At 44.6% G+C, this 22977-nt stretch overlaps 1 protein-coding gene across 2 annotated transcripts in view; it reads left to right on the plus strand.

Moving 5' to 3' along the window:
* Positions 1-22977, plus strand: part of FAM177B (family with sequence similarity 177 member B) — a 234085-nt gene that overhangs the window by 74829 nt on the left and 136279 nt on the right. The window contains exon 2 of one of the 2 annotated variants that reach the window (XM_069608617.1): positions 2248-2388. In XM_069608617.1, the coding sequence (XP_069464718.1) occupies positions 2248-2388 (141 nt within the window). The remainder of the gene's footprint in view (positions 1-2247; positions 2389-22977) is intronic. The other variant, XM_069608618.1, reaches the window with a different exon arrangement.

The raw sequence follows: 22977 nt of genomic DNA on the forward strand, positions 1-22977 counted from the left end.
TGTTGCCCACAGACTTTGGAACAGTCTGCCACTGCATCTGAAGAATCTTGGAAACCACCTTGCCTTTAGAAAGGCACTAAAAACTCATCTATTTTAACTCTTGGGTTACCGTTAAATTTGATCTGTCCTTCCTGCTGCGCCAAGATTCCTTTGGCAAACGTGCACTTTACAAGAACATCTAACATAACATAACGTAACATAACATAACACTGTAGCTGGCTATGCAATAAGGGGTTAGCTCTCACGGTTCTCATAATCATAGTCCTTTTCCCAAGGCCTCTGGCGCTCTCTGCCTCCAGCGCCACACCCAGCGGCCCCCCAGAAGTGGTCTGCCAAATCTCAGGTGTGCACACTTAGATGAGGGGAGAAGTTTATATTTGATTCCCTTCTTTTGATCTCGAGGCCTTTAAATGTATTGTTCTCAGGGACAAGCAGCCAATGAAGTGATGTTCTAGTTCCAGAAATATGATGCCATGTTTTAAGGCTGTGGTGTGCTGAACTACAGGATTCTGGGCTGGCTACGATTTAAAGACCCCTTCTCCACCTCCCCTTCACAGTGTAGCGCTTTAGAGTGATCTAGTCTAAAATGACTGCCTTGAATGCAAATATGTAATGTTACTTGGAGATTAAATAAATTCTTCTAAACTTCCAAATGACACAGATGTAGTTTTCCGCCATTTTATTTTGTTATGTGAAATCTTTATAGTGTGTAGCTGCCATTCTCATGGCCTTAATGCACTTGGAGTTGTCTGGTGGTTCGTCAGACTGTAGTTTTTAACATTTCATGGTAAAACAATACATTGTATTGCCGGAGAAGGCCATGAGACGATCATCACGCACATTACAATTGCAGGACAGTTTTATAATTTCTTTGCCAGACAAGACTACCACTGTAAGGTTTACATTGGCAGCTTTTGGTTTATAGTCAAAATGTCGACAACAAAAATGTCGAAAAAAAAATGTCGACTTTTTTTTTTAATGCAGGTTCCCCCCCAGCCCCCCCCCTTTTTTTTTATTTTTCCCTTTTTTTTAGTCCCGAACCCCTAAAATAAATATATAATTAAAAAAAACGAAAGTCGACATTTTTTTTTTTTGACATTTTTTTGTCGACATTTTTGTCTGTCGACATTTTTTTTTCGACATTATGACTGTCCACCACAGCTTTTATATGTTGGCTGCCATGTTCTTTTTCTTTTGCTGTCAGGGAATCAGATGGGAATCAGCCAACTATTTTGGCAATGCTGCACTAAAACTTGGAGTTGGCAGAGCGTACAGTCGTGACTATCCCTGAGGTTAATCCCTGCTCCTCAACAAAGGCCCATACCTGATCTTCACAGAGGCCCATCACTGCAACTCACCTGAGACACATACATTCTTATTGGAGGACCATTCCTTATTCACACCAGAGGCAGAGCCTTGCTCCTCACCCGAAGCCCATTGCTTCTCAAGACATGAGACCCATACCTGTTCCTCATCCAAGGTCTGTTTCTATCATGTGAAGCTCCAGCCTGTTACTCTCTCAAAGCTTGTCTGTGCTGCTCTATCGTGACCCATCCCTGGTACTCTTCCAAAAACTATCTCTGCTCCTTTCCTACGAGCCATAGCTGCTCCATCCCTGCACACGAGGCTCATTTCTACTCCTCACCCGGGGTCCATTCCTGCTTCTCACCCAAGCCACACCCAATGCGCTCCCCACAAGGGCAGTCCCCTCTCCTTCCAAGAGACACATTCCCTGCTCCTCACTTGAGGTCTTTGGTCGCTTCCCATTAAGGTCCGAACTTAAAAGATTACAAAAATCTGAATGTCTGTATGTTTTATTCCTACAGCACATATTCTTCATATATTCTATATATATATCCCGTTCCTCACCCCACCCTTCTTATAGACCTTACCCAAACTTACCATCTGTATTTTTGTGCTAGAAAAGCAGCAAAAAAGTAGCATTTATTTCTGTGAAATTGCCATTAGCGAAAGGTGGCTAGTACCATAAGAAATAGGCTAATTAAATTCATGTTTTACCTCATTAAAAGATAGATGAAAATTGTGGTAAAAATCAAATGCAAATGTGATAATCAATTAGCCAATTTTGGACTACCTGTGGCAAATCCCATTTTGTTTGCTCTTTGGTTTCAAACTACTTCTAACCCTGGAGACCTATTCCTAGTTCTTTGCCTATTCAGGGTTTAATGAAACGTGTTTTTCCTATAAGACCAAAGACTGTGCTAAAGGAAATGTCGGCATTCTCAGCAGGATAAGCTGGAACATGAAGACCTGGAAAAATCCAGGACGCCTCGAAGAGTGATCCACTTTTCCAGCGGAGAAATGATGGAAGAATTCAGCACAGATGAGGAAGAGGCGGAGACTAACACATTCCAGACAGTGGATACGGTGAGAATAGCTTCTGTCTTCTTAATGTGACTTACCACACAACACTGTGGCCGCCTGCTGAAAACCTTCAGTATGTTGCTTGTCTTTCTTGGGGTACACGGTGCCTGAAAACTCTGTTCTATGTTGAAGTAGCAAGTTTAAAATGTTGCTTACAACAACACTGTGTGTAAATCATTGATGTGAAAAAACGTATCTTGGATACTTTGAGAATTGAATGACAAATATAACTAGTTTCCAAGCATTGAAAATAGGATGAATTGAAGAAATTAAATCACTTTCCTTACCTACAAGATGATGGATGCTTTCAATGTATCATAGTGACCTCTTCAGAGATTCTGCTTATCTCAAATCACGTTTAACAAACATTTGGGTGTGGCCATTTTTTTGAAGAAATATTTTTTTTTTCTTAATTGCCTTTTTGATCATTATTGATTTTTATCCTTAATATTTTTGCTTTTTGGCAGATTGATGTCTATGCCACCAATTGTCATGGTTTGTCATGTATGTGATAAGGGACACAGAAGAGCTTGACTTCTGCATCCCAAACACCCTGTCGAGCTTGTGTCCTTCCGCATTGAAAAATAGTGTGTTGTGAATGAATAAACCTATCCCAGAGAGCTGTGTCATACATGCTGAAGAAGGCAGGGTGTCCCCTTACAGCATATGTTTGGGAAGTGCACTGGAGCTTTGAAGGCATTTCTTTAATGTCTGGCAAAGGTCTATGTGAAAGCCAAATCTATTGCTACTGTGAAAGCTTCCTTTGCTTGGGAGGAGGCGGCCCACATCCCGCCGCTCCCCCGGATCACTTTGTGTTATTTTCCCCCAAATGGCTTTCCTAATGTCCTTCACCAACATTTGACTAATTGTTTCCAAATGCTTTAATGAGTTGGGAATGTTTGCCCCAACCCATCACTCCTGTGTTTCCTTTTCTCTATACATCTGTCCCATGTTTTCCCCTTGTCTAGTGAATTCAGATTTTTTTAATATTACTTATCAGTCAGTGTATCATTTTATTTTTTAGCCTCGATTGCATTTGATCATTAGCGGCTTTGTTTTTGAGTCCTAAAGAATTTTTCTTCCTAGGTTATAAAAATGTTTACAAATGGTGTTTTTGGCCTTTTGAAAGGGGCGGGGGCAATCCTACCAGCTCTTTATCACAAACCGTGATGGCTCGTCTATTTTGTCAGTGGAGTGGCATTAATATTTCCTCCCATTTCACTTGAGCGATCTACATAGAAAGGGACCCTAAACCAATAACAGGGTCTGAGGCAGTGAGGGATTTACCCCACAATAATTACTTTTTAAAATAATGGTTTAAAAGGGTGCATTTCACAATAGAATCTTTACCAAAAATGTGTTAAAAACCAACAGTTCTGCAGGATAACGTATGGAAAAAACCCAATTGACGATTTTGCTAGTTTAGGACAAAAAGTTGAGATTTTATTGAGGACACATAGGCGAGTATTATGCAACATAATCGCCATATTTTCTGATAGCACCAAGAACGTGTTCTCTTACAAACAGAAACCCTTTCTTTAAAGGTTCTACTAGTCCCATTATTCCTCTTCTTTAGACCAGTATAGTTCTTCTTCACTGTCTTTATCCCATAAAAATGCTGCACCCTCGTAGGACTTCCTCTTTTCTTATCCTGCATCCTATCAGCTTAGGTGCATTTCGCCCAGGCCTTAGAAAGAAACCAGTCCATCTCCACACCACGAAGCTGAAAGAATCAACAGAAAATGATGGGGGCGAAGGGGAAAAACAAACCAAATATGCAATTGTTAGAGCAGGATAACACTCTCCTCTCAACCCATCATAAAATCTTCACGTTTCTATCGTGAATTAGCAAAATCAACATTTAATGGCTTGGTACAAAGGCCTCCTACTATGCAAGATCAAAGCTTTGCCAATACAGTGTTAAAGATGGGTTCCATGTCGCTTCATCGACAGTAACTACATTGTGGTAATTCACAAAATTTCCTTCAAATGTTTTATTTTTTATCCCCCCCCCCCCCAAGTAATTCCTGCCGAGAAAGCAACGGGATACCAAGAGATGTGTTCAACCAGCTATCAGTAAAAAGTATTAAATACATAGGACTAATCTGCTGCCTTCAATATATCCTCAGTCCTAAGCCACTGTAATGAATCTGGCATGGTCATCACTCCTTTCCCAGGGGAAAGCCTCTCACCATGTGGCCAGGAAAAGGCAGAGGCCCACTGATCCTGACTCTGGGGGTGACTATGTGAGGGAGGACCATATGGGGGAGACAACCCTCATGGGAGGGAAGGAGACTCACAGGCAGGAACTTGGTATCCCCCTCTCCACTCAAGGAATGACATCAACCCTTTGACTTCCCAAACCTGTATGGGATATTGTTATATAGATCCAGTTCATCCGCTTTGCACTAACAGTCGAGCTATTCCCTAAACTCTTTCCCAACCAACTAAGACAAGGAAGAGCACAAGACCAATGCAGAGCAAGCAAACTAATCATTAATAACATTTAAAAAATGCAGAGCACTAAAGTTGCAGAACTAGAGACATGTTACAGTGCTTGCAGGGATCTAATGGGTGCCGTGACATTTAAAACACTGGCACCGCGAGGAAGATGCAGTTCCAATATACCCAACGCGTGTCTGGAAACGAGGAGGAAGCAGATGCAAAAGGGGACAGGAAAACTCCTATCGGCACCATCCTGAGAAGCTCTGAGGTCAAAGGTACGCCGCACAGATGCCTGCAGCAGGAGAAGATGTGGAAAGAAGGCCAATGCACTTCAACTACAGGAGAACAGATGCGACGCCGGCAGACAGAGGAGGTGTCCTGCCAGAGAAACTGAATGCTGCAGAGAATGCTGAAGCAGCCACAAGAGACCGGTGAGCCCAGAGAGGGGAATTGGGACACCAGGGCACTTCACAGTGTGTATCGTACTCCAAGGAAAGACAGGGCCATTCACAGGACGAAGCCCGAGCAATGGAGCTGGGATGCTGAGAGCATTACGGAAGGAAACCGAAGTGTTGAGGACCCATTGGCTAAATGAGTCAACATCTTATATGTGGGGAAATCCCTTGCAGGAGAGTATACCAGGTAACCTGTTGCGAGTTTGGGACCCACACCAAATTATAAAGTGAACATTGTGAAAGCACTGGCAGGAGAGTATACCTGGCAATGTTATTGTGAGTCTGGGACCAGCACCAATTGTGAATAAACTATTAGAATCAAGAAGAGGAAATACAACCTCTTGAATGGGTGAAGTCCAGGGGAAGGGCGCCATAACCCCTGGACTGGGAAGTTGAAAGAATTGTCAGAATCCAGGACAGATAGAGCCCCTTCATTGTGTAAAATCCTGGGGGAGGGGGCCATGCCTCCTGGACTGGAAAATTGCATATTCTGAGAAAGAGAACTATAATTGTGAAAATCTAGTAATCAGGGAGTGAAAGAAAAGCCCCTTGAGTGTATAAGATCTAGGGGAAGGGAACATCCCCCCTTAGATGAAAAGTTACAAATAGTGGAAAAAACAAAGTGAAAACAATTAGGAAGTCCTGGCAGGAGAATCCCCCAGGTGACTTGATTGTGGGTCTGGCACCTGCATCCAAATGTGTAATAGATGGTGGAAGCAAATAACCTCTTTAATTCAGTAGTAGAAGTGTACCAAAAAAAAGTAGTAGAACTGTGATCTCAGCAGGGGATAGGGTAGGTGGAAGCATAGTGCAATACGTGACAAATGTTGCAGACTGGGTGTTCAAATCGTCTAAGTGACTAGTAAGTAAGGCTTGCATTACAACTTCACACTTGCACAGGGATATGAATGGACAAATCCTCTATATAGAGTGGTAAATATGTTTGTAAAAAGTAGAGGAATGGTAAACCTAAATAAAAGTAGTGGAACACTGCTCCCGACCATTTCCGCTCCCTTCAATCACTGTCTTGAATGTGTGAAAACTAGGGAAAGTGGGAATCGTAACCCTGGGCTGGAAAATAGCATTTTGTGGAAAAAGGAACTCTGGGAAGAATCATACCCCTTGAACTATTGTGTTTGTAAAATATAACTTATCTTAAGAACTCAGTGGAAGAGAAATACCTCCCGAGTACTGTGCTGGTGAGCTCAGGGGACTCAGGGGAAGGGGACTCCCTCCTGAGAATTGTGGAACATTGTGGAACTTTGACTATTTGTTTATTTTTGGAAATTTGTGTTGGAACATTGGAAAAAGCAAAAGATGTTGAAAGACTTTTGTGGCTCATTATGAGTTATCCGGTATTCCTGCGGGATACCGGTGAGCTACCGTACTGTCTCTGCCGCCCGACATCCTGCTATTGCAGACCGTGGAGACACCTTTAACTTCTCATTCCATACAGTCGAATAGTATTCTATGGGATGGGGTTGCCTGAATCACTGGCACTGTTGGCAACAGTGCCAGTGATTCAGGCATTTATCTGCCGCGCTAGGGGCCTGATCTACCAGCGGGTCAGGCCTGCCCGTAGATCAGAGCCCCTACCGGTAGACATGGAGTTGCCCGGTCCAGAAAGCTGCTGGTATATGTTGTTACCGGCACCTTATTTCCAGACCAGCCAACTCGTAATGAAGCTGTATATTCCTTTGCACTTTGTTTTTCAGTTTGGCATGTAATGGTCACGTTAGTATATTGGACACAAGATGGAGAACTCTTTATTTTTGGACATTCTGACACTGTCATCCTTTAGTTTTGTTGAGGCAGGGAAACTGCTCGTAGCGATAGGGTTAGATAGGTCTTTCTACAACCCTCTTTTTTTTCCTTAATAAAAGTCTATAACCACCACCAGAATAACTCCTGTGTCCGAGTGTTACTCTTGATTCCTTACACCACCTGCCCAGAAAGCATTTGATGCCATGGTTCCTGTGGTAGAATGAACAAATGTCCACCCAGCCTGGGACATAACCCACCTAGCTAATGTGGAGGCTGACACTGAGTTATGGAGTTTCCTAAATGCAATAAATAATCGAGAGTTGGAACCTCCAAAGTCCTGTGTTCTTTGTGCCTAGCGTTTGAGACCGCGTACAACACACAGATTAGGATGATCATGAAATATGAGATACAATACTGACTTGCAACCAGTCCTAGTCCGAAGAGGTATAGTGAAACACACCCCTGAGGGTGACAAACCGCATCCAATCAAATCCAATGTAATGATGCCTTAGACCCTCAGATCAGGCAGGGGAGTGTGACCAGTTTAGAACAACAGAGTTTGTAATGAGAGGTCCTCATTGGGGCCCCAATCTAAAAAGAGGGGAAAAACAGAGTTACCATTTCCATAGCACAGAATACCTAGCCCGAGGGGGTTTACAGACTTGACTCCCCTTCATCAAATGAAGGACCAAAGGATGCTGCCCATAGCCCCCCCCACCTCCAAGAAAAATGCTGTGCCAAAACAGCCGACCTATAAACATTGACTGTCCTGTAAGAGAGGGATGGAGCCAACTCACTCAGGAAGTTCACCACCTCAACTGCAATTAAAAAAATGGATCCAGATGCCTAGGCAGAAACCGATTAACCCATGTCTGCAAAACAGAAAGTGCCTGGGACCCAGAATTCCTGAGGAAATCTGTCATTGCCAAACCCCTGAGGGAATCTGAATGGCTAACCACCTTCCATGACAATAGCTGAAGGCACCTGAGTGGACCAGGGAGCCCCTTCGGCTCTAATAGCAAATGGTCCATGACTGGAAGGAGAAAAGGAACATCTGAGCACATCCCCAGCAGGACTGGGAACCATGCTGGGCAAGCTGAAAGGGCGTTTATTACCAGAATGGTACTTGCAGTTGCACTTGGAATTAGGGAATAAGGAGGGAAATTGTAGTGCCATCCTTCCCAATCCTGAAAAAAGCATCTGTGTTCAATACATCTGGGTCAAGCCCCCATCTGAAGAAAGGCACAAGTTGGCTATTGGGGCGGGTGGCAAATAAGTTGATGTGCAGTGGGCCTCAAATCTGCCATGGACTCCAGATCTGCTGGAGAGTTCTTGATATTTCCTCTGATTTTGATACAAGAAATCATGACACCGTTTAAATCGGCTCTGTGATACCCTTGGCACCACAGACCTGCCAATGGACTGGTTGACCTGCTTCCTATCTGACCGACCTTCCCAGGTTCAACTGGGACCTTTACTATCCTCCACCACAATGTCCACCTGTGGCATCCCTCAAGGCTCTATCCTTTCGTCGTGGCCCTTCAACATCTACCTTGCCCCTCTGGCCCACTTGATCTCTGTTGTTTCTCCTCACTTCCAATGTTATGCGTATGACACGCAGCTCTCCTTCAAGATTCCCTCCACTTCTTCCTCTCTCATTCCTAACTGAGAGCTATTCAGGCGTAGTGTGCTTCTAACAATCTCTCCCTTAATGCCAGTAACAATGAGATCCTTCTCATTGGGACCCCTGCTCCCTCCTTCCCTCCTACTCTCTGGCTGCCCTTCATGAGGTCCCTTCCCCTATCCTCCCGTGAGGCTAAAAACCTTGGTGTCATCTTTGACTCCCCTCTCTCCTTCTCTCCTCACATCGCGGACCTTGTCAAGAAGGCCCACTTTCAGCTGCGCTTCGTCAGAGGCATTCTCCCTTTCCTCACCTTCCCCCAGAAACTCAATGTCTCCAGAGCTCTGGTCCTCTCTAGGCTGCACTACTGCAACAGCCTCTTCCTCAATCTTCCTTTATTCTCACTTCGCCCCCTTCAACTAATCCAGAACAGGACTGTGAGTTATTTTTGTCCTCAAGCCCATGCACCCCAGCTCTCCAACCCTAAAATCTCTCCACTGGCTCCCGGTGGTGTGAGGATCAAGTTCAAGACCCTCTGCATCATCCATAAGGCTTTCTGGGGCCTGGTTCTCCACTACATCCAACTCTCACTCCCTAAATACCTCGCTGCTAGAGCCTTTTGCTCTTCTAGCTCCAACTCTCTGCAGATCAGATGCTTTTCTAAGCAGAGTGTGGGGGGTAGATTTCTGTTCGGCAGGAGCCTCCCTGTGCAATGGCCTCCCTTCCCCTTTCATGCTTGAGCCGGATATCCTTTAGTACTGGAAGCTTCTCAAGATCCTCCTTTTCTATTCCTCCTTCCCTCTCCCCCTCCCCTGCTAATGCTCCCCTCTCCCGCATTGACTGGCTGTCTGGTCCCTTCTGAGTCCTGCAGGGCACCAGGCCCTCCTCACCCACTCTACCTCAGCACCCCTCATAACCTGCACTTGCCCTTCTGGGTCCCCTTCCCCTGACTAGCCTGGTGGAGTGTGCATCCCTACTGCGCCTGGTCTACCCGTGTCCTCACACTTAACATGTGGTCCTCACTCCCTGCACTCCCTACATCCCCTTAGCACTTTCCTAGCACCAGGGGCCCTCTTCTTCCCGTCCTGCTCCCCCCTGCACCTCTATGCCTCCACTCCGCCCCCTGTACTCCCCTCCCACCTTAGTAGTATCCCTTCTGCCCAGCCACATTTCCCCCTCTCCTCACTGCCCTCCCCCCATGCACTTCTTGTTACTGCACTTGCATGATCCGAATGACACAAGGCCAAGTAGGACCATTATTGTTGTTTTCATCCCTGTCTCCCTACCCCCTTTTTGTCTTGTGGCGCCTTCAAGCACCATTTGTTGTATAGGAACTTTATAAATGCCCAATAAATAAATTAAGAAAAATTAAAGACGGGTGGAAAGCGGTGCCAATCGCTGGAGTCTCAGGTGCCCAATATGCCACTTATTTGAGAGTGCCCATAAGGAATTCCACAGAAATTCTAATATGGCGGGGAAAGCAGTATTCCCAAAAGAGAGTTTGCAGGTCTATCAGAGATTTGGGGTGAGCTGAGATATTATACATCCTGAGAACGATGGAGCAATGTTGACTGTTTTTCTAGCATTTGAGTCAAAAGGACCATGATAGAAGTTCTAAACAACTTATGTGCATTATGGATTTATCTCAGGACCATGGACTGCCAGTCAAGGTATCTCCACATCTGCCCCCCCCCCCAATCTGGCATCTGACTCTAATAGAAGACTGGGGGATTAAGCGAAAAATTGTCCTGCCATTACGAACCCTTGGTGTGTCAACCACCATCAGATTTCTTCCTTGGTTTTGCCAGAGAGTGGAGTCCCATCTTCATAAATTAGCTCTTTCCAAAAGACTTCCAATCTTCAGCCATCAGAGTCTTGTAACACAGAGGCCCCTGAAAGATGGCCTGGATGGAGGTGGATAGAAGACCTATTGTTCGGGCTAAATGGTGTATAGAGATGACAGGATATAGAAGAACAAAATGAAACCCTCTTTTTATGGCCTTCATTATTCTCTGCCAGAAAGAGAGATGTAGCAGTGGCCTGTATCTGGAAACCCCATTAAACTCATCCAATGGGAGGGAGTGGTGTCTGACTTGTGATTTACAATGACCCCCAGTCCCTGGAGGAGATTCGGGGCCATCTCCAAATGCTTTAGGACCATTTCCCTGGGGGAGCCCCAAATCAGAATGTCAGCCGGGCAGATTTTCATCTGGTTTCCCCATGCTCTGTAGGATCACAACTGTTATCAGCAGTTTCGGGAAGCACCACTGTACTGATGACAGGCCGAACAGTAGGCGATTGAAACCAAAGATCCTTTCTCCAAACAAACTAAAGAAAATGGCTGTGTGGACTGATGATACATTGGGACCGACCAGCCAATTTTCGGGGCGCAAGACTTCTTGGAGAAGGTGAATTGTATCCATCTTGAAATGCCTGTGCAACAATAATTTGTTTAGTTACCTCAAATTTAACACTGATGGAAAGCCTTTGTCCTTTTTTCGAACTGGAAAGAGATTGCATAACAACCGTGAAAATTAAAACTGCATTTCCTATATAGGCCCTTTGTAGAGCAACTGCATTACTGCCTAAAATGAGATATATATGAGCCCCAAGGCGTGAGAAATGAATTCCCCTAGTAAATTTGATCTGAACAGGTGTGACCAGTCTGTTTGAAATCCTTGTACGGTCTGCACAACACTGGAAACCATTGTATTCCTTAACCAGTTGTCGAGGAAATATTGTATCCATCTCTTGAATCATATGTGACTTCGAAGAGTTCCACCAATCAATAAATCTTTCTACATGGGGCTTTCGTGGAGGGGACACTGTGTATAAACAACTGTTCCCTCTGGGGGAAGGGGAGACGGACTGTAGATGCTGCTCAGTGTTTGCCACTTGTCATCTAAACTAGAAGGAACCTGTGGAGCCATATTGTATGCTCGCTTGTCAGGTTGAATGGCCTGTCTTTCTACTGACCCTTGGTAAAACCTTAGTCGTGTAAAATATCTTCTTAGGAGTCGTTTGGGCTCTATCCAGAGATTAGATTGTGGATACATACTGACTTTCTTCATATATTGCACCCCTAAAAACAACAGGCCTGCTGTGTTCTATGGGTAGGAATCTGCTATCTCCCCCGAGTTTGGGATTTATTTACAAAAGAAAACCCTTTCACCTTTCTGCACTCATTAATTGCATTCACCCAAAAAAGTGCCCTCTGGGCCAAGATACACTGTATATCAGGCTCCACGGTTGTGCCTTCTTGTTTGGCTACCTCAGTCATGTGAAGTATTTTTACCAGGCGTCCCAATGTATCCAGGAGACTTTCCTGACAAGAGAACAATGCCCGATACATGCCTTTGCAAGGGTCCCTACCATATTTTTCTAAGAACTTGACCATCTTTTGGGATATACTCTATTTATACGCACATTTATCTAGTACTGAATCTCATGCGGCCTTACAGCTGTCCAGCCTTGACTTAAAGCACTTGTGCACATAATCTGCCACATGATATTGGGGAGTCCGTTCCATGGAATTACGGTGCACGATAGACCGGGTATCGAACATAAAATTACCATCCAGATCCTGACTTCCACTAGTAACTAGAAGTTCACGGTCTGTTTGTGCAGGAAGGCTTGTTGCTACCTCCGAACAGGTGTCAAAAAGCATCATCATCAACATCCTTCTCATCATAGGGAATACCTGTGTCATTCATCCCTACTGAAAACATGTCTCTTAGGGTATTCAGTCCACAGGTGGCACCAGAGGTGAAAGGATTTTTTAAAGTTTTTTTTAATAAACTTTATTTACGCATCACAGTCACACACTGTCAGTAATCTTTTTTTTTTTATTTACTTGTGTATAGTGAAAAGAAATTGACTTTTACAAGAAGAAGACATATTGATACAAATGTTCAAATGATACCAATGTTCGACTATCATTGTGGAATACCGAAAGTCATTGGTGGTTGTTTGACGGAGAGATCTAGAAAAGCAAGTCCTGAATTTGATGTTGTTTTGTATGCTATTTTAGTATGGTTTCAGTGGAATTTATCTTTGCGAATGCTGCTTCCAGTAGTTTTGCAGTGGCCAATGACCATCTTGCTTTTTCCCCTGAAATCAAGCGGCACCACCATGTATCTTCTTCCACCAGTACTGAGTTGGCCCAAAGTGGCGACAAGAAGGCTGTGCGTTCTCCGATTAAGATTGGGCAATTGAGCACCAAGTGTCGAACTGTTTCCTGGTTATCCGGATTTTTACACAGTCTACAGGTCGTGTGATTGGTTTGTCCTCTTACTGCTAGGATCTCTCTAGTGTGTAGTAAGTTTAGCCGTGCTCTTAGGAAGGTTTTTTGGAGTTTCTTGTCAGGAAATTGAATACAATAAGACAAGGGGCTTTTCAGTTTATTGAATGTAGGTGGGAGGTGTTTCAGAGGTCTGCTCATTACTGCCCTTTCTCCTGTAGTAATCCAGTCTTAGTTTTTGAGCTTGTAAATCACTCTTTGTGGATTATCTATCATGTCGTCTGGGGTACACGCCAAGTTGTCCAGTTTAAATTTTTTTTTTGGGTGCCCCGTTTCTCAGGGCTTGGCATTTGGTCGTTCTGAGCTCTTTGTCGATGAGTTTAAATATAGAGAGACCATCCCGTATCAAGGTCTTCCTGAAGAGTGAGATCAAAGACACACTGACAGTCGCTTCCAGTGACAGCAGTCCCAGCTCTCTTCTCACGGCTGATATCGGTACCGAGTTTGGAAGACCAAGTACCAATTTCCAAAGATAGCTTCCAGTTTCGGCCAGATTGAGTTCGGCATGGTGATTGTTGCTTCTATACCATACGTTAAGGCCGGTACTACTTTGCCTTTATAAAAATTAATCGCCGGTAGGAGCGAAAATGTACCAAACTTCCTGTCGATCAGTCTCATTTGTGATGCCATGTTTTTTGTTTTGTCCCATAGATATTGTTGCATTTTGGTTTCTTGCGATGACCCGTCGCTAATGACTCCAAGGTACCTAAAATTTTGGACTTCAATTTGTGTTTTGTTCAAGACCCAAGTTGTGTTTGTTTTGCGGGTCTGGTGATGTTTAGAAAGGATCATGATGTTTGTCTTGCTATTCTTTATTGTGAGGTTGTTGGCTGTCATGTATTTAGCCAGATCGTCCAGCTGCCGTTGAAGGCCTATCAGCGTCTGATCGAGCAGTATCATGTTGTCTGCGTAAAGGATTCGTGACACCTCGATGTTATCTATTTTCGGTGGAAAACAGCGGGCGGTTACTTCGGACTTTTTGTAGTCCCCTAAGAATGCCACAAACAGGGCCGGAGCCAAAGGGCATCCCTGCTTGAACCCTCTTTCTGATGGTATTTCTTTAGAGAGCGCACCTTGTCTGTTCAGTCGGACACGTAAAGATGTTTGGGTGTGAAGCGCTATTATTGGATCTAGGACGTCTTCAGGACAGTTCCAAGTTTTTAGTTTGTTCCATAAAATGGTTCTGTCCACTTTGTCAAACGCCTGTGATAGGTCGATAAAGGCTGCATAGACAGGTGGAGCTCCTTGTTTTATTTTTAACTTGAGTATATTTAGGAGAAATATGTTCACAGAGGTACTGCCGTTCTTTTTGAAACCCATCTGGAATTGGTCAGTGCAAGGGGCCATTTTTGCCCATCTTTGGAAATGCCTTAATAAGAGAGTTGCAAACAGTTTTTCAATGATGTCTAGAAGCGCTAATGGGCGGTAATTCGCCAGATCGTCCCTACTTGCTTTCTTGAAAATCGGGACAACGGTTGCTTTGGTCCATGACGCAGGAATCAGTCTGGTTTCTCTGTAGTGATTGAACAGAAGGCTGATAAAGTCTGTCAATTCATTTATGTGGTTTTTTAAATCAATGTTGGTAAGCCCGTCAGGACCCGGCGCTCTTGATGTTTTGAGCTTTTGAATGGCTGCGCTTATGTCTTCTTTCGACGAGAGGTCAATCCAGGGTGACAAGTTGGTCTCGGGGGATGTGATCTCAGTGTTCTGTGGTGCTGCAAAGAGATCAGTAAAGAATTTTGCCCATGCTGATTCTGAGACTGAGTTTTCCAGGTGGTTCCCGGAGTTTCCCCGTGTTGTGTTGATTAGGGCCCAAAAGTTGCCAGATCTTTTAGTCGACAGGGTTCTTAGCATTGTTTCGGCGTCATTTTGATAGAGTTCAGCTTTGTAAAACCGTAGCCATGCTTTGTAGATTTTTATTTCTTTATACCACGTTTTCCAAGCTGATTTGTTGTTTTTCGCTATTGCTTTGAGTTTTAGCTTTCTCAATGCCCCCTTTTTTGCTGCTATTATTTGATTGTATGCATGGTTGGTATTGACTGTGGGTTCCTTGCCCTCTTTTCGTTTGGCCTTGTACTTGATCAGAAAGTCAATGTAATTGGGCATTGGTGTGTTCTTGGTGGTTAATGTATTTTTCCCTTTTGTGGCGTATTGGTGTGTTAAGCTCCTTACACTTGCCGCTGTCAAGCGTAGCCGAGTTTGTTGATTGTTAGCCTCGACTAAGGCAGGGTAACATTTGGTTTGCTGACAGTTCGATGACCATGCCATAGACAGCATGTTGTGCTCACTTGCATTTGTTTTTACCACCTGGAGCCCTTCGATTTCTGGAAGCATGGATATGTAGTCCAGGGTGGTGTTTGAAGTTCCCCTTTCCCACGTGGGGATCTGTGTTTGCCAGTCCTTGATCCATGCGGCATTATAAAAATGTCTTCAGGTCATCAGATTCATCCAATCTCAACCTCTTTCTTCTGTCAGCGACGAAATGGAAATTGGAACCAGTTGGTCTCTCGAGTGGACACATTTAGAATTCATGTCGCCATAGATGATTATGAATGTGGTGTTCCAGTCGATGACGATGGAGTCAATAGTCTCAGCCACTGCTTGGCAAAAGTCTGCAGCAGACCATTTTTGGGGATTCCAGTAGACAGTTATTAAGGCGGCATTTGTCGATAACCAGGACTTTGAGGCGTTGGAAACGTGGTTCCAATGTATGAGGACCGCCAGTAACCCATACGATCCTGTGATCCTCTTAACGATCTCCAGGTCCGGGCCCAACCAGACTGCGATAAGCAGGCCTGATGATGGGCGTCCCAGAAGGCCTTTCATTGCTGGTGAGATCTCTATTTCAAAGCCGTCCACTGACGGCTACTCATGGAGCCATGTCTCTTGGAGACAGAGGATGTCAAATTGCCCTAAGTCCTGGCTGTTAGGATCAGTTAGGTGGCCGTGTCCTCTAGTATTCCATGATGCTAGGGTCAGGGCCTTTTGCAAGTACGGTTTGTTTGGTGTAGTCAGTGATTGCTATTTATGACAACTTGGAATTAGGACCCCCTTTAGCCATTTCCAGGGGCCTCCCGCCGCAAGTTCTTTACTCGCAGGTAGGTGTATCATGTGGTCGTCTTATCAAAGGTTCCTGTCTGCAATTTCTGTAGCTGTTGATTCTATTTCGATGGGGGGAATGTTCCCTGTAGCTTTGTGTGCTTTGGTGTCCATATGGCCTGTCGTCGCTCAGGTAAAGAGGCCTTGATCTGGTCTGTTCTTTGACCTCATGGGGGTGGGTTGAGGTCATTGTATCTGTCGAATGTTTACGGTGGTTATTGTCTGTTGTCTCCTCAAAATGACTCTTCAGCTCTGTTCTCCGGGAGTTATGGTAATCTTCTGCTTTAGAGGGATATTTCCTTGTATTGGCGCTGGCTTCCTCCAGTTTGGTTTTTTTAATAGGATACCTGGGCTTTTTATTTCTGATAATAAGAAGCCAGCTAGTTTTAGCTCTCTGCCACCCTCCTGTGTCAAGTCTTAAATTGCCGTTGCCTTAATGTGTAAGTAAGCTTTAGCCTTGTTTTCTGTGGTACGGCTCAATGAGCTTGAAGTCTTCAGTCTTTAGATTTTTTAGGGCAGTTGCGTTTTCCCCTATTCTCAGTACTGTTTTTCGATTCAAGACCATGTATTTGTCTTTAGCAGTTACCTGTTCTATTTTGAAGATTCTGATTTTTTTTTTGTTGAGTGGTCGCACCAGCCTCAATTTTTTCTGGAGGTCTATTTAAGTTTTGAGGTTGCTTTGCCGGACTAAGATGTCGCGGCAGCGTAGCTGATAGTTCTAGTTGCGGTGCTAATGGTTTTGATACTGCGACTGAAGGTAGAGGATTTTTGTGTTGCCTGTAGTCGATTTCAGTTTTCTGTTGGGGGGACTCGTTGTCGGGCTGGCAGAGAGCTGTGGGCAATATGGCTGTTCTCTGGACGCCTTTTGAGCTCCTGTGACCGTCTTTCGGAATGCCACTGTCCTCTGTGAGGGACTGTGGGTTTGTCTCGTCTCGCTCCCTCCTGTTCTAGGTGTTGAGATAGATTTGTTATGAGACTTGATTGCAGGAAGTCGGTCATGGTTTTGGGAGATTTCGTGAGGTCGATGGTCGAGACCCTTTAGTTCGTTGATGGTTTGAGTCCTGAAGCCAGAGTACTTGGTCGAGCGTCTAAGGTTTTAGGGTCGAGTGCAGAGGGGATCGAGGCTTGCCTCAAGTTTTCTGTTTGCTCTTTCTCTGATCATTTTAAGGCTTTCTTTCCTGTTCTTGGCCTTTGTGGGCCTCCATTTGTCTGTATTAATGGTGGGTTTGTCTTGACTTGCGTTTGATTTATTTTTGAAGGCATTGTAAGTTGTTTATTGAAGATTGGAGCAGTTCCCTCATTGCAGCTGCCCTGAAGCGTCTGTGTGGATTTCTGTGCAGATGATGCAACCGCAAAATCTTTTTGCCTGTTTTCCCCATGTTGGTTTCAAGGTCTGCTTCATTCAGGTCCCATTTTCTTTGTGACATGTCATATTTCAAGTCTATGGCTGTCCTGAATCCTTCCAAAAATGTTAGCTTGGACTGGATAAGTGCTAACATCGCAGTGTTGTCTTTGGAAGTATCGCTGATGCTCTCATAAAGTTTGCAGAAGGGTGCCATTGCAATTGTTATGGCCTGCATGACCGTTGTCATGTCCCGTCTGTTGTTTGGTGAGTCTTTTTGCGAGTCGGGTGGAAGTTCACTCAGCCTCCTATTTTTCAATGGCGTGGCCACACGCTCCGCGCAGTGCGGGTTCGTGACAGGGTGCTGGTTTCTGTCTGAACTGAGGCCATCCGCACCTAACTGGTGCAATTTGGGCTAGAAGTTCTACGGACCTGTGTCGTCATGTCCTCGGGGCGTCAAATTGGTTATGGGTTCTGGAAGACTCAGTGAAGGATTTGAACTTGGGAGATGGATTTTTACCCAAGGTTGCACGGTCATCTCTCTTCCTTGAGGATAGACTTTTGGATGGAGTAGCTTGAGAATCTCCGGCATCTCCTGATGGTGAGTCGGGCGTCCGCCACAGGTGCTTGTGTAGTTTTCTCTGTTATAGTGGACTTGGATTGGGTGTTTTCCCCTGAGGCACTCGTGTTAACCGGCCTATCGTTAGGCTGTCGAGTATCTTCACCCGCCTGAGTATCTTTACATTTATCCAGCGCTGCTAGTGTTTTCGTGAGTTTGGGCAGTGGTGGAGTATCTTCCAGAGCTTCTAAAATGTCAGCGTCTGAAGGCTCGGTGTCGGTAGGTGATTTCCGTTTGCCTTGTGTTTTGAAAAAGTTCATCGGGGCGTTGGAAAGCAAAGCGGTCGGTAGGCTATTTTTCCCAGCGCTGCGCTTTCTATTGATGTTTTGCTTGGAAGTATGGGCGCTGTCTATGATCTCCTTCACCTTGGTTCCATCTTTTTTTTGTATGGTTGCATTTTCTTTATTGCCATGAGTGGGGAGCGCTTGAGTTTTGCCACTTCTTCTTTTTTTATAGGGAATCCTCTTTCTTTTCATGAACTGTGAGAAGTTTTTCTTTATTGTATCAGTCGGCATATAGTCCTGCACAGGGTCCAATTCTGACTCTAATGAGGGTGACCCATTCGGGTTTGTTTGCCCGTGTTTGATTCTTGTGCGGGGGGTCTTTGCAGTTCAACCTGTGGTTCTCTTATCGGCCTCAGATTCCCAGCCTGATGCAGCTTGACAGAAGACGTAGTTCTGGGACTCGGTATGGAGTCTGAGTCTCCTGAACCTCGTATGACTCGTGTGGTTCGAGTTGGGCGTCCCCCGGGCATGCATGTACAATTGCAGTTGTACTAAACCTGATGGGTGCTGCCATGTGCGGTTCATCCAGGGCGACTGAACTGTTTGGCCGACTGCTGGCTTGCTTGAAGTCAGGATCAGTCGGGAAGGTTAATCTCACAAGGTCCCGTGGAGTATTCATGTCTGATAGACTGGGCTGCTGGACGCAGCAATTTTCCCTGTCGGACTGAGGATCAGATAGTGGAGCCAGATCACTCACGTCAGTCCGCACTGCTGCCCCTAGGCCCCTAGCGAGAGGTCCTCCGACCTCCTCGTGCAAGGAGCCACTCGCCGAGGCGGTGGGGGTGTGGGCAGTTTGGGTGGCCGTACAAGGGAGCGCCAGCTCCAACTCCAGCAACGTTTGAGCTCCTCCCACAGAGCACGGAGTGAGGAGCTGCGCTGGCTGCACCAGAGACAGTCGCGGCAGCGGCTGGCCCAACGGCCCAGTAATTATTGCCGGTAAGACACTTGCATTAGTCTCCGGTTTGTGTTGTGGTCTTTGTTGGGGTCTTTGTGCAGTTACGTCTGTACTGCTGTGTTTTGGTAGAGGTGGGGGCGTGGGGCCACAGTTATATAACGTGTTCCATGTTTATGGAAGATGCAGCTTTAGTTTCCAACATGATAATTCAAAAATCTTCCCATACGTCTTTAGGACAAAGGGTCAGAGGGATAAATCAAGTATAGGTGGTTTCCATTTCATTTGAAAATAGACGTTTTTGGGGTTGTATCTGTATTTCCAAGCTTGTAGGGTGCATTTGTTTTAGCAATAAGGCATGCTAGATTGATGAGCTCACGTTTGGCAATCAGAACCTTTCCTTTGTCTTTTAGAAGGTATTTCACGGGGGCCCACATGATTGAAATATCTGTAATGGTTCTTAAAGTATTTGTAACATCTGCCCAGAAGTTAACAATAACTGGGCAGGGACAGAACATGTGTAGGAAATCTGACAGGCCTACACAACATTTGGGGCATGTGTCGTTGACAGCATAGGAGAATTTAGCAACTGTGGCTGGTGTATAGTGGAATCTGTTTAAAACCTTGAATTGGATGAGGTGATGTTTAGCATTTACAGACTCCTCTTTGGTTAATAGCGTACATATGTTATAGATAGTAAAGATAAGGCCTAGAACAAATAAAAGGACAAAGGCCTTCCTGACAAGAGCAGGAGAAAAAATATTTACCAACTTTGGTGCTTATTAGGGATTTCTGCCTTTTGTTTGCTGTCACGTTAAAAAGGAACACATGTCAGATTGCGGTGCGCGCCCAAATGTTGGAAAATAAACTGTTGCAGCAATTTATTTCAAAGCCAGACCTCATAGAACCAATGTATAGTGACCTATTTTCTTTGTAACCCACAGAAGTGTATTTCAATCAATGCTCATCTTGAATATGTGTTGTGGAGTACACAAGCCTTATTGGCAAAACATATCCCTTTCAATGCATCGTCCAGAATTGGGAACGTCCAGGGGTGAATCCGACAACTAGGGCATAAGGGCATCCCCGTAGATACCAGGTGAGTGTAACAATGGCAGAACTGTCACCGAGCCCTGTCTATTGAGAGAAGGAAGCCAGAGCAACCCATAGAGTGGTGACCAGCTGGGCCTTGGGGACTGATTCCAGAATTGAGGGTTTGCTGACAGGATGACATCTGACTGACTGAGTCGCTAGCTGGTTTTCCCAAAACCAGAACTTGCATCTAAAAAGGTAAATCAAAGGAAACCCCTACCAATTACCTACAATTGTCGAACTTTGATCTGGGTAAAATCTGGGAAGGGAAAAGAACTGAGAATGCAAAGGGGGTGCTATTCAAAATTAGGGGCACAGGCACTAGTATCTCCATGTTCTTTGTTCCTTTTATATATCAAATACAAAGTGGGATGTGGTTTCTTTCATCCCTATTTCACTTTGCAGTGAAAAACAAAATCCAAAATTGAAAGCATTTTGACTCTCACTTTAACGTGGGATTGCCTTTCAAAAGATAACTATTGTTTGCAAATATTGTTGGTTGTCAAAAGTGGTGTTGTCATGCTGTGTCATAGTGCAAAGCCAGTTCTATCTCCTGAGACATCTTTAATTATGTATTCTTTTTTTATTGTTGTATAGTCAAAAGACTTTTCACAAATACAAAAAATGCTAAAACAAATGCTTCTACCATACAATCTACAATTACACAGGGTCAAACATAAAACAAAAAAGAAATAAACCTTAATAAATACATCAGAGGGAAGTAGGAAAAACACTGCAAACAGTAAACATACCAACAGTATAACTCAATAATCCCTCAGTTGTACATTTACCCATATTCATCATATGGGTATAAAAATTGTTTTAAAATGTAATTAAACCTAAAACATTAAGAATCAGAGTACCTCCAAAACCACACTTCGTTCATGTCCCAATGTTAATCACTCCCAGAAGTAGTGGGAAGTAAGCCATTTCTCAGTCAGCACAAAATGAGAGAAGAGCTTTATAGATGTGCCTTCAACAGCACTACATTCTATTAGGATATGCTTCAGAGTTTGTACTTGTTGAGCGCTACATAGGCTGCACCCCAGGGACCTCTGATCCCCTTTTGATCTAGCTTGAATCTCCCTTATCTCCCCAGTAATTATCAAATTTAACCTCAATCTTAAGAACTCTGATCTCAGCCTGGAGTTAGGGAGGCGAGGAAGATAACTCGGCCAACACCCTCTGGGCTTTTCCTTTATTGAGTTCAAGGAGCAATGCGTGACGACCACATTGTGTCTACAGTGCAAGCCCAATCATAGTCCATTATTGCCTTCTTTACCCAGTGGATTTGCCTTTGCATTGCCCAATAGTCTACTGATAGTGCATAAGATTTTACCCACAGTATCACTTAATCCACACAGAACAGAGAAAGTGCCCATCTGTGAGTGGAGGGTGAGGTCTTAGTACAGGGTCTCCTTCTCCGGAAGTAATATGCACCTATAGTAAAGAATTAGTCTGCTGTCCAAGTGGGCTGCCAGAGATAAGCCCACTTCATAACGCAGGCTAGCCATAGAGAGTGATAGTGGGAGATACAGTGCTCTCTTCCAGATTCGCCCCTCTATGCTCACCCAGTCAATAGATCAAGAGCGCGGCCGATCTCCATACCTTAAAGGATGTTTGGGATAACTTTACTGCTGTAGAATCTAATTAATGGTAGTATGGAAAACCTGTAGTATAGTGTGTTTAATCTCTTAATCTGGGAACAGAGTTGATCCGCCACCCGATTCAGTCTATCCACAAGAGGTGCCATAGCCCACGACGATGTAAGGACAAATCACAATTATTTGACCTCGGGCACAACAGGGACAGATATACCATTCAGATGCCAGTCAAATCTGGGGACACATTTCTCCTTCTGATGGAATCTACCTATATTTGATTTTGTGGTGTTTATGGTTAGTTAATTTACCTCTGCATAATGAACGAAGGCTTAAATCTGCCTTTGGACACCAATAGGACTACACCGTCCGCATATGCCAACCGAGAAATATTCCTTAACCTATCCTTGGGACTAACCAGAGCACTTAGTGACAGAGCTTGCCCAACATCCGAGAGGTACATGTTAAAAAGATAGGGGGGCAATCTGCACCCCTGCTTTACTCCCCTGCCTGTTAGAAGCGGCTGAGACAAATCTCACTCGCCATGCAGGCAGATTTAATTTTGGAGTTAGTATGTAAATTAATCAAAATAGTGAGATACCCCAATTCTGTCATTTACTCCATAGATGGCCACAATTTATTGTATCAAAGGCAAGAGAGAGGTATAGCCATGCGCCGTAATACCGACAGCGGTAATTGCGCTGAGAATTCCCCATTGGGTTCAGTGGACCCAATGGGGAACGGGAATTACAATTACCGCCCAACCGGTAAAACTGCTGGACGGGTGGGCATTAACGCAAATACAGTTGGGCAGTATCCCAGTGGGCATACCGCCAAACTCGTGATGAGGCGCTAAGTCCCTAAGTACTGTAGCTGCGAAGATTTTACTATCGGCATCTAGCAGCCCTATAGTACGATAGTTGAGGGGGGAATTCTGATCCCCTTGTTATAGATGTGAATAACTACTGCAGTTTCCCACGAGTCTGGTAGCACTTTAAACTCTACAATGTTCTTAAACAAATCCCACAGAATCTCTGACCATAATGGAGGGTCTGCCTTCATGATGGAATTAGTCAAC

Source organism: Ambystoma mexicanum, chromosome 4q, assembly GCF_040938575.1.
Source record: "Ambystoma mexicanum isolate Mex_15411 chromosome 4q, UKY_AmexF1_1, whole genome shotgun sequence".
Taxonomy (NCBI): Eukaryota; Metazoa; Chordata; class Amphibia; order Caudata; family Ambystomatidae; genus Ambystoma; species Ambystoma mexicanum.